This window comes from Apium graveolens, chromosome 10 (genome assembly GCF_009905375.1).
Source record: "Apium graveolens cultivar Ventura chromosome 10, ASM990537v1, whole genome shotgun sequence".
Taxonomy (NCBI): Eukaryota; Viridiplantae; Streptophyta; class Magnoliopsida; order Apiales; family Apiaceae; genus Apium; species Apium graveolens.
Window position 1 is genome coordinate 235,479,839 of NC_133656.1, and position 11,814 is coordinate 235,491,652.

General features: G+C 37.8%; 2 protein-coding genes across 2 annotated transcripts; both read left to right on the forward strand.

The window, feature by feature from the left end:
• The first annotated feature begins 8,206 nt into the window (after nucleotides 1-8,206).
• Nucleotides 8,207-8,895, forward strand: LOC141692078 (uncharacterized). Its single transcript, XM_074496818.1, has 3 exons — nucleotides 8,207-8,278; nucleotides 8,374-8,500; nucleotides 8,609-8,895. Exons 1-3 carry the CDS (start codon nucleotides 8,207-8,209, stop codon nucleotides 8,893-8,895), a joined length of 486 nt encoding a protein of 161 aa, XP_074352919.1.
• Nucleotides 8,896-11,346: 2,451 nt separating this feature from the next.
• On the forward strand, nucleotides 11,347-11,814 carry LOC141692079 (uncharacterized). The gene has a single exon (XM_074496819.1). It carries the CDS (start codon nucleotides 11,347-11,349, stop codon nucleotides 11,812-11,814), a length of 468 nt encoding a protein of 155 aa, XP_074352920.1.

Sequence of the window (11,814 nt, forward strand, 5' to 3'; positions counted from 1 at the left end):
TAAACCAATTTGAAAGGAATAAAGTATGGAAGCTGATACCCAAGCCTAAAGGAAAGAATCCAATAGACACCAAGTGGGTATTCAGAAATAAGATGGATGAAAATGGCATAGTAGTCAGGAACAAAGCTAGATTGGTTGCTAAGGGCTATTGTCAGCAAGAGGGAATAGATTTTGATGAAACATTTGCTCCTGTTGTAAGACTTGAAGCCATCAGAATCTTCTTAGCCTATGCAGCCCATGCAAATTTCAAGATCTATCAAATGGATGTCAAAAGTGCCTTTCTGAATGGAGATTTGGAAGAAGAAGTATATGTTAGTCAACCTCCTGGTTTTGAAGATCCAAAGTTTCCAGAATATGTCTATTATCTTCTGAAAGCACTTTATGGACTGAAGTAATCACCTAGAGCCTGATATGACACTTTATCAAAGTTCCTTTTGGAAAATCACTTCACAAGAGGTACTGTAGATAAAAATTTATTTTTCAGAAATGTTAATGGCTCTAGCATACTTGTTCAAATTTATGTAGATGATATTATTTTTGGCTCTACAGATGAGAAACTTTGCAAAAAGTTTGCCAAATTGATGCAAAGTAAGTATGAAATGAGTATGATGGGAGAACTGACTTACTTTCTTGGTTTACAAGTTAAGCAAGTTAGTGATGGAATATTCATTAGTCAAACTAAATATATTTTTGATCTTTTAAAGAAGTTTGATCTAATGGATTGCACATCTGCAAAAACTCCCATGGCCACTGCAACTAAGCTTGAATTAAACACTACTGAAAAGTCTGTGGATATCTCAAGTTATAGAGGTATGGTTGGCTCACTTCTATATTAACAGCTAGTAGGCCAGATATAATGTTTGCTACATGTTTGTGTGCTAGATTTCAGGCTGATCCTAGAGAATCTCACTTGATAGCTATTAAGAGAATTTTCAGATATCTCAAGGGAACACCAAAACTTGGCATTTGGTACCCTAGAGATTCTGGTTTTGATCTAACTGGTTATTCAGATGCAGATTATGCAGGTTGTAGAATTGACAGAAAGAGCACAACAAGAACCTGTCAATTTCTAGGAAACAAGCTTGTGTCCTGGTTCAGTAAAAAGCAAAATTCAGTTTCTACTTTTACAGCTGAAGCTGAATATATTGTTGCTGGCAGTTGCTGTGCACAGATTTTATGGATGAAAAATCAATTGCTAGACTATGGTTTTCAAGTGGAAAGGATTCATATTTTCTGTGATAACACAAGTGCAATTTCCATCACTAAAAATCCAGTGCAACATTCAAGGACAAAGCACATAGACATCAAGTACCATTTCATAAGGGAACATGTGATGAATGGTACTGTGGAATTACATTTTGTTCCAAGTGAGAAGTAACTTGCAGATATCTTTACCAAGCCACTGGATGAATCCACATTTTCAAGGTTGGTAAGTGAGTTAGGTATGCTTAATTACGCTTAAATTTATCTGAGTTATTTTGCAAGTTAAAATGTAGCCAGAAATTTAGTTGATTTTTAAGTCTTGGATGAGATTTTGGCTAAGTCAAAATTTGCATCTTGACAGATGACCCTTATCCATCGAGTTTAGTCATCCGTCGATATACTACTTGCTAATAAAAGTCAATTACTTTTCTGGAATACTTTATGACTCGACGGATATCAGTTTATCCTCATCCGTCGAATTGTCTAAATCTCAGTCGTTAATTTCCTGAATATTATCCATCGAGTATACTTATAATTTGTAAGCATTACACGACGGATAATGGGTGGAATTTTTACAGTTTATTTTTAAACGGTTATTTTAGGCAATTTCTATTGGTTAATTTACTTTTCTTTATTATTTTTTTGTCAGTTATTTTTGAGATAGTATAAAAGCTTATTTCATTCCAATTATTTTCTTTTATCATTCTCAAATTCAACTGCTTTTATTTCATTCTCTCTCAAGAAAATCTTCTTTTTCTCTCTTCAAGCTTTCATTCTCTAACAATGGCACCTGTAGTAAAGATTATGTCTCAAACTTGGTTCATTTATGAGAAGAACAACTTCACTACTTTGGTCAATAAGGGTATTCAGCAATCAGAAGACTATCACAAAATGATGGACTTTGTGAAGAACTGCAAGCTAAATTACGCCATGCTGGAGTCACCCACAATCTTCTGTTTGAAGTTGTTGAAGAGATGTGGACCACTGCAATCTACAACTCTACTGACAAGACCATCACTCTAACCATCAAAGGTAATGAATTCTGTATCAATAGTGATGTGATAAAAACATGTTTCAAAATTTCTGATAATAATGTGACTTCACCACACACTGACACTGATATTATCAATATGCTTAATTCCATGCATTATGCACTTCCTACTTCTAAACTGAGTGATATTAGAAGAATGAGTCTTAGGAAGGAGTGGAGTTTCATGTGTGATGTAGTTACTAAGGTTTTCTTTGGAAAAGTCAGTAATTTTGATTCTGTAAACATTTCCATGCTTAACATGCTATACATGCTAGTCACAGATAAATTTTACAATTTCAGTGACCTTGTCTTGATTGAGTTAGGTTTTAAACTAGGTGAGTTAGCTAAAAGAGGAAAGAATGTGTATTATGCTAGATTTTTCATGTTATTGGCTAACCATCTATGTCAAGAAATTGTGCTTGAGAACCCAAACAACAAACTGGCTTGTTGGGTTCAAGAGAGAAGACTCATTGCAGATTTGAACAGAGCCAACCATCACAGGGATGTGCCACTGTTCTATTTTCCTGTAATGCAGACACCTCAGGTAAATGAGGTAAGTTCATCCATCCCTACAACTATTCCAATCTCCTCTATTTCTTTGAGTTCAGGAATAGCTATGGCAACTGTGACAATGACCAAACAGTTGCCTACCAAAGCTGCCAAAACTACTGAAATTTCTAAATCCAAATCAAAGAAAACCCCCTCTGGTATCTCTCAAAAGGTACCAGTTGAAAAATCCACCAAAGCCAAAGAGGGGAGTGTGAAGGAGGGTAAGTTGAGTGAGGGAAGGGGTGAACATCAAAGAAACCCAAAGAATAAGGTTAGAGAGTTGAGTGAATCACAGCCTAGCCACACTGCAGTTTCCCAACAAACTGCAGTGCTTAAAAAGGATAAAAGCTCACTTCTAGCTACATCCTCCCGAAAGGATGCAGTTATTGAACATAACTCTCAGCCAAGAGCACATGCCAAAAGGGTTAGGGACACAAGCTCACCCCAAACTTACACAAGAAAGAAGAAATCTAAAATCTCTGGGGATGCACAGGGCACACACACAGTGCAAACTGGTGCTAAAGACACAGTCCATGCACTCTCTCAAATTCAGTTTGTTGTGGCTCCAATAAATGTGGAGTCACAGCCAAAATCTCTAATAATAGAAGCATCTGAAATACCCTACTCACCAACAAACTCTCTGGAAGTGGATATGATAAACACTTCAATTCCTGATTCCCCTTCTTTAACTCTGTTGGGGAAGCCAAAATCCAGTACAAGTAAGCATCATCTTTTAGATGATTTGTTGGCTCACCTGCCAATTCTTTCATATTCTATTGTGACATCTGTGCCCCAAATATCTTCAATCAACACAGAGTCAACAATAGATTCTCTTCCCACCTCATTCATTTCTACTCTCTCGATGGATATTGTTCATCCGTCGAGTAGTGATTGTATTCCGACGGATAAGCTTAACAGCAGTTATCCGTCAGATAGCATTACCACTCACTCGACGGATATCACTTATCCGTCGAGTATCTCTGCACAACTTTAAACTTCAATTATTTCAAGTGCAGAAGATTTAGTGGTTGTACAGTCACTCTTAGGACTGAGAGAGGAGAGTGTATTAAGTGAGAGGCTGGGTTGCTCCCAGGTAAAAGGAGAGGAAAAGAGTGAAAATCAGCAATCCATTTATTCAGGATTGGCAAAAGTGAGTGAGAGGAGTCCCACCTTAGTAGGTGAAGGTGAGGGTGTGAGGGTGGGGAGCCAGGGTGAGACCCTGATGCAACAAAAGAGAGATTTTGAGAGAAAAGCAGGTACAGGAGAAATAAGGGTGGATCCAGCCATTGTTAGTAAGTCAAAGATAGTGGATGATGCTGAAAAGGAAAGACAATTTCAGCAACATTACAAAGCTGTAATTGATAACATTTCCTTGGATGTTGACACTTTTACTCATCCTGTGTCAGCCTATCAATTGTTGGCTGCTCAGGGCAATGTGGAGGCAAAACAGACTTTGAACTTAGTACACACCTCAGAATCTCTTCAAAGAGATAAAGCTGTTGTCAATAGGATGTCTTCTCAAGCTGGTGAGCCATCTGAAGAATTTGAAGTAAATTCTAATGATGATGACTCTGTTTCTTTGGATAGAAGCATGAACTTAGGGGGAGGTGAAGGCCCAAGTTCTGTTTCAAGTTTACCTGAATGGGCATGGATAAAGGAATCTACACCAGGACAATTTGGTGTATCTTTGGTTAAGCAAGTGATGGCTATTCAAAAGGCCCTTCAGGAAACTTCAGATGTTGGTACCAAGGCTATTCTTCAAGCTCACCTAGACTCTCTACATCTCATGAAGATCCAGCAATTAAGACAGAATCTGAGTGTGGATGAACTAAAAAGGGATATAGCTGACTTGAAGACCTACAATTCTGAGAAGCTGGATTCAGTCATGCCATATGGTACCATGCAAGATCTATTACTAAGATTGAGGAGAGAATCAGATTCTGAAAAGAAGCTGGCCAAGATTGAAGACAGAGTTCAAGTTATTGAGAATTCAGTGGCTATCCTTCTTCAAAATCAACAGACTCAGACAAATCTTCTCATGCAACTGGCTAAAGCACAAGGCCTAACTCCTCAACTTGATGATAACAAAAAGGGGGAGAGAGAATCAAGTAAGGGGGAGAAAGGACCAAGTAAGGGGGAGAAACTTCAAGTACAAATAAGAAAAGTAATTGTACCTTCAATTACTGTCTCCAAGCCACCAGTTGCAGATGGTATAGATCTAATTCAAGCAGCAGCAGCAAACTTGAAAGTTGCTGAAAAAGGAAAGTTGAGTTTGATCAATTGGGAGATGATTGATGAGGAGATACAGAAAAAGTTTGAACTTGTCAAGGAGCCAGTTAAGTCATCCATCCATCACTCTCAACTCAAGCAAATAAGTGTGAATGAGATGAGCATGAATTATCTGGAAAACGAACAATCTTCCTGCATCAAGTCTCCAAAGGCTGAAACAATTCTAAAACCAAGGGCAAATTATCCAAAATCATCTTTGAAGAACCCCTTGGACACTGTTTATGAGACACCCAAGCCTGATGAGAAGAAGCTTCTGTCAAGGTCAATTATCCTCGATAAAGATCCAGCTGATTCAGCTTCAAAAAGGAGAATTGCTAAGATATTCAGAAATGGAAAGGAAATTTGTGTGGTAGCTGGACATCCACAATTTGCTCAAGCAAAGAGAGAAGAAAAAGCCAGATTGAAGCAGGAAAAGAAGCAAGCTGCTCTAGATGCAAAGAAGACTAAACAAAAGAAATAGCAGATTATTATCTTGGCCAAGCTACAGGCTGTGAATTCATCTCAACAAATTCCCTCTCAACCATCTGAAACTGCTGAATCAAAGAAGAAAATTGAAGAACAGAAGAAATCCCCAAGGAAGAAAGAATTGGCTAGAAGAACAAAAAGGAAACTGGATATTGTTGACAAGGAATTGGAAGATCAATTTCCTAAGGAACCCACACCAGCTACAACTCAAGCATCAAAGCCCTCTGTGGTATTTGAAGACATAAGGGTGGTGGATCCCTACAGGAATATTTATGGTGAACCTATTGTGCCAAAGGATGAGCCAATAGAGCGGGATAACATACCAATTCCTGACTTCAGCTTACCAATCCTGAGCAAGCCAAAAAGGACAAAGTCAAGGGCAGTCAAGAAAGTGAAGCTGTCACCTCTCAAATCCAAATCAGTAGTTAAAGCTCAACCCAAAGTCAACAGGGGAGACTAGTTGTACTTGTGTGATATCAAAGAATTTTCAGATCTAAATCTTTATCTGGAGGAGCTGGATGAAGTGAGGGGAATTGATGCATACAGGAACCTACCTGAAAGGTTAGTGTTCAAGTACAAAGGAGGAAGGGAGATTCAGTGGCCACTTTACAGGATTCTTCAAGAAAGCCAAGCTGTACTGATTAAAGTTTATTCATCCTTCATGAAGAACTTTGGGTTCAATGTAACTGCAAGAAGATTAGTATTGAAGAAGATTGAAGAAGATTGAAGAACTAAGGAGTATTAGAGCTAAAGATGCACTCCCAAAGACTCTAATCATTCCATACACAGGGAGAAGAGTGCATCTAAGGCCCTACTGGATGATGGAGTTAATGGATGACAAGGGTGTGAGAAGATTCTTCAGATTAGAAGACCAATTGAGTATCTCTAGCAATGAGGCTCTCTTGGAAATGTAAGAAAAGCTAGATCTCTCAGAATCTGATGAACTGGAATTCCACAGGAAGCTCCAAAATCAGATTGATGAAAACAACAGAAAGCTTGGTAGAAGATCCAGACCTTCAAGAAACTAGAAAAATCTGCTCAGGCTAGAGGAGCATCTTGAAAATGACTGTGAGCCAAACCTTGTACATTTTGATTATATGAAGCACTTTCAGTATTATCTGCTTATATTTAAAGTTGTATGTTTAGGATGTTTTGTTATCATCAAGTATCTCTTAATTTATGGCTACAATTCCAGTAGACATAAATTGGGGGAGATTGTTGTGCATATGTTGTGTACTTGATGATTTCATAAACAAAACATCTAAGTAAATTTTACTTAGTGAAATAATGTAGCACTCGACGGATAAGAATTATAGTCCCGACGGATAACTCATTATAGTCCCGACGGATGTTAACTTATTATCCATCAAGTGAGTAGCTTATGTTATAATAAGTCTGTAGCACAGTTCTGTATACATCTTTGTATAGATTCTGTAGTAGCCTAAGTCATGTTGACTTTAACTAGATATGCAGAATAGGTTGATTAATTGTATATAAATGATGTCTTGTAATCTGCATAAATAAAATGAAGTCAAGTGCCAAAATAGCTACCGACGGATGATTAACAAAGCCATCGACGGATGATCAAATGACTATCAACGGATGTTTAGCATAGCAGTTGACGGATGATCAATGAAGCCATCAACGGAAGTTCAGAAAGTCGACGGATGATCATATATCCAACAGATGTTCATAAAATCCAACGGATGATCATATAAAGAATTCAAACAGCAGTTGAACAGTGAAAGCTGAGCACAGCCGTCGAGATGTATACAAATCTACTGTGGAAGCCCATTAACTGGGTAATAGAGGACGAAAAGCAGCAAAGCTTAAGACTGATAGTTTTTATATTTATTCAGTCTTTTTGACTTTGTAATTTTGGTAATATATATAAACCAAGAACGTAGCAAATAGAAAAGTGTTGAGAAATAAATATAGAGAAATCTTTGTAAGCAGAATCATTAGCATTTCCCTGTATTCTCAGCAATTCAATTTGTAAGCAGCTGTGAGCATTCTTGCACACAGAGTCCTCTCGATATATATAATATATATCTCTGGTGGAATTGTTTAAATCCACCAGAAAGTTTTTAAAGACTCTTGTTTTTAATTACTTATGTTTTGATTCAATTAAGTTTCTATTCCGCATTGTGCTAATCAAATCATTAAATTCTGACTTTTCATTAAAATCAACTTTTATATTAACAATAGTGTAAATTTTATATTATTGTATATTATGATTGCAAGTCATCCTGACTTCAATTATGTATTTTTTGTCTTTTTAAATTGAATAAGTTAATTGTAAGTTAGTAGTGAACTCCGTAATAATATAGACCAATACATATAGTTTATTTAAATAAAATTCAATTATCAGTTATAATGTTTTTATTTTTTTTCTTATTTTTAAGTTATTTTATAATCAATAGGATGTTGGTTTTTAAGAAAATTATAATTGATAATTGAATTTTATTGTATATTATGATTGCAAGTCATCCGATTTTCTTTTTCTTCCAGAGACTCGTGTATGGAGTAGTAGAATAAATGATCTTTGTTCTAGTCTTGGTTTTGTAAATAATTTTGTTGTTGATTGCGTAGGCAGAGGAGGAGGTCTAGCAGTTATGTGGAGAAATACTATAGCCTGCACTATTGGTAGTTTTTCTTCGAACTATATTAATGTTGAGATCCTGCAAGGTTCTTCCCCTCATTGGCGTCTTACTTGTTTTTACGGGTATCCAGAAAGAGAACGTAGACGTGACTCATGGGATTTGATTAGGCAGCTTTCTTGTAACTAGACTCTTCCGTGGTGCATATTTGGTGATTTCAACGACTTGTTCTTTCAGAGTGATAAAGAAGGTGTCCATATTCACCCTCAATACTTGTTGGATGGGTTTAGGGAAGTAGTGGATGATTGTAACTTAGCGGAGATTGATTTTAGTGGAGGTCGTTTCACTTGGGAAAAGGGTAAAGGTACTACTAACTGGATAAAGGAATGTTTAGACCGTGCTTTTGCAACAGACCAGTGACGACAATTATTTCCGTTGTGTAACCTGTCTGTGCATCATGTTGTTTATTCAGATCATGACCCGATTCAGTTGGACCTATACAACGTTCAGTTCTCTAAGAAACAGTTCCGGTTCAAGTTTGAAAACACGTGGCTTAGAGAACCAAATTTTCGTGGAGAAGTGACGAAGCACTGGGATGGCTTACCTCGTTTGCAGCTTTTACCCAAGCTGATCTCTATCTCGTCGTTCATGGCCAAATGGGGTCGAATTTTTTTTCATAAATTTAAGGACAAACTATGTAAGCAAAAGGAGATTGTGAACACGCTAGCAAGTAGGACAGATGAGGATAGCATAAACTAATATTTTCTGGAGAAGGATAGACTTCATGAGCTTCTTATACATGAGGAAACCTACTGGAAGCAACGTGCAAAAACTTTTTGGCTGAACGAGGGGGATGCGATTTCAAAATTCTTTCATGCGTATGCTTCTGCTAGGAAAAAATCAATTTTATTACGAAGCTTCAAACTGACGAAGGAGCCACGGTAACGAATGGAGTTGACATGCATAAGGTGGTTTTGGAGTATTTCCAGAAGGTTTTTAGTGAGCAGAGAGTGAATACTTCGATGGCTGAGCAAGTGGATAAAGTGGTGACAGTTGGACAGAACATTGCATTGGTGGCGGATATTTCTTTTGATGAGTTTACTTTGGCTGTTAAGCAGAATCACCCTGATAAAGCCTCAGGGCCTGACGGATTAAATTCGGCTTTTTTCCAACAGTTCTGGCCGAGTCTGGGACGAGATGTTTTCAACAGTTGCAAAGATTGGCTGAAGCAGTGTTTGTTTCCTCCAGAACTGAACAATACGAACATTGTTCTCATTCCAAAGAAGGAAAATGTGGATAGGATGACATATCTACGTTCTATAGCCCTCTATAATGTGCTATACAAGATAATTGCAAAGGTTTTAGCTAATAGGCTTAAAATAATTCTATCTGGAATTATTTCTGAGCACCAAAATGCTTTTGTGCCCGGGAGGAACATTTCGGACAACGTTCTGGTAGCGTTCGAAATAATTCATCATATAAAAAGGAAGCACTCTGGTAATGTAGGTGAAGTGGCTTTGAAATTAAATATAAGTAAGGCCTATGATCGATTGGATTGGAATTATTTATTTACGAGAATGCATCGGATGGGTTTCTGTGCAAGATGGATAGACTGGGTGAAGTTGTGTGTGAGCACGGTGAAGTACTCAATCTGTTTTAATGGTGCTGAGCTAGGGCCAATTGTGCCTAGAAGGGGTTTACGTCAAGGGGACCCCCTTTCTCCGTATTTGTTTATTCTGTGTGTGGAAGGATTGTCTTGCGCTATCACTCGAGCAACAGAAGAAAATATTATTCATGGATGCAAAGTAAATCGTTTTTGCTCCACCTGTTACTCATTTACTTTTTGCGGACGATAGTTTCCTTTTCTTTCGAGCTAATAATGATGAAGTAAGCAAAGTAAAACAGATTCTTAACAATTAAGCTAGTTCTTCTAGTCAAGATATTAATTATCAAAAGTCATGGATCTTTTTTAGTTCTAATGTCTGTAGAGATAAACAGCTTAAAATCTCTAGTACTCTTGGGGTGTCGACTGATCTTTCTAAAGGAAATTATCTGGGGTTACCCTCACTAGTAGGCAGATCAAAAAATTCTGTTTTCAAGTTTTTGAAAGATAAGATTTGGAAGAGATTACAGGGGTGGAAAGTGAAGTTGTTGTCGAAAGCTGGGAAGGTTGTGCTTCTCAAAAATGTGGCCACTGCAATCCCATCATATTGTATATCTTGCTTCCTAATTTCTAAAATGTTGTGCCAAGAAATTGAACGAATGTTAAATGGTTTTTGGTGGAGTTCATCATCAACAAATATCAGAGGTATTAGATGGTTGTCGTGGGACAATATGAGTGACACTAAAACCAGAGGGGGACTTGGTTTCCATAGCTTACAGGGGTACAATTTAGCTACGTTGGGAAAACATGTGTGGAATTTTGTGCATAAGCCACACTCTTTAGCTGCAAGGGTCTTTAAGGCCAAATATTATCAAAAATCACATATTTTCAAGGTAGGAAGAAGTGGAGGAGCTAGCTTTATTTGGTCAGGTATTTATGCAGCCAAAGAGGAACTGAGGAGGGGTTTCAAATGGGTTTTAGGGGATGGAAATGACATATCTGTCAGTACGGACCCATGGTTAAATGGTAAGACTGATTACATGCTTGACACGGGGTATGATATCGCTGGGGATATGAAAGTGGCTCAGCTGATAAATTGTAATTCTGGAGGTTGGGATGTGGAGAAGGTGAATAATATGTTTAATGAAAGGGATGCTAAAGCTATTCTGAGTACGAGAATTCCTCAGTCTAACTCACTGGATAGGGTAGCTTGGTTACACAACAAAGATGGGCATTACACTGTAAAGTCTGGGTACAAATTGTGGCAAGAAAGTAATAGACAACAAAGGCCTCATGAGAATTCTGATGGCTGGAAGAAAATATGGAAATTGCAGGTTCCTCAGAAGGTGAAATTTTTCTTGTGGCGTTTTTGTGGGAACAACGTCCCAGTAAGATCCATTCTTCAGAGAAGATGTAGTTCGGTTCCTATTATTTGCCCAATGTATAACACGAATGATGAAGATTTATCACATATCTTTTTTAACTGTGCTTTTGCTTCTCAGTGCTGGCAAGTTATGGGATTATCTTTGAATACGAGGGAAGTTAAAGACGTTCCAGTTTGGTTGCTGAATAAGTTGGCGTCTGAGAACTATGATTAACTCATCAAGATGGCCATGACTTTGTGGGCTATTTCGTTCTTCCGTAACAAGAAAGTTTGGGAGAATAAGGTTGTCACCCCGCGCTTTGTAGTCGAATGGAGTATGAATCAGCTTCATGACTGGAAGAGTGCAGTGTCTAAAGTCCAAGGAAACCAGAAACCATCTGTAGTAACTGTTAGAAGGGAGAACTCGAGATGGGTTAGACCAGACCAAGGAAAGATAAAGGTTAATGTTGATGCAGCTATTGTCCAAGGATCGTCATATTTCTCAGCTGGTATGCTTCTAAGAGATAGTACATGGGTGTTTCTGGAGGGCAAGACTATGAAGTTTAACAGGGTATTGTCGGTTATGGAGGCAGAATCAACAGCTATCGAGGAAGCTCTGAAGTGGATTGCATCGAAAGGTATCAAAGATGTTTGTGTCGAATCTGATTCTCTCTTAGCAGTCCAGGCGATTAATGGTACTACAAGCTTTTAG

Coding starts and splice junctions, on each gene's coding strand:
- LOC141692078 (XM_074496818.1), top strand. CDS start 8,207: ATGTTGAGATCCTGCAAGGTTCTTCCCCTCATTGGCGTCTTACTTGTT. Junction 8,279..8,373: donor CGGGTATCCAGAAAGAGAAC/GTAGACGTGACT, acceptor TTGTTCTTTCAG/AGTGATAAAGAAGGTGTCCA. Junction 8,501..8,608: donor CACTTGGGAAAAGGGTAAAG/GTACTACTAACT, acceptor TTGTTTATTCAG/ATCATGACCCGATTCAGTTG.
- LOC141692079 (XM_074496819.1), top strand. CDS start 11,347: ATGGCCATGACTTTGTGGGCTATTTCGTTCTTCCGTAACAAGAAAGTT.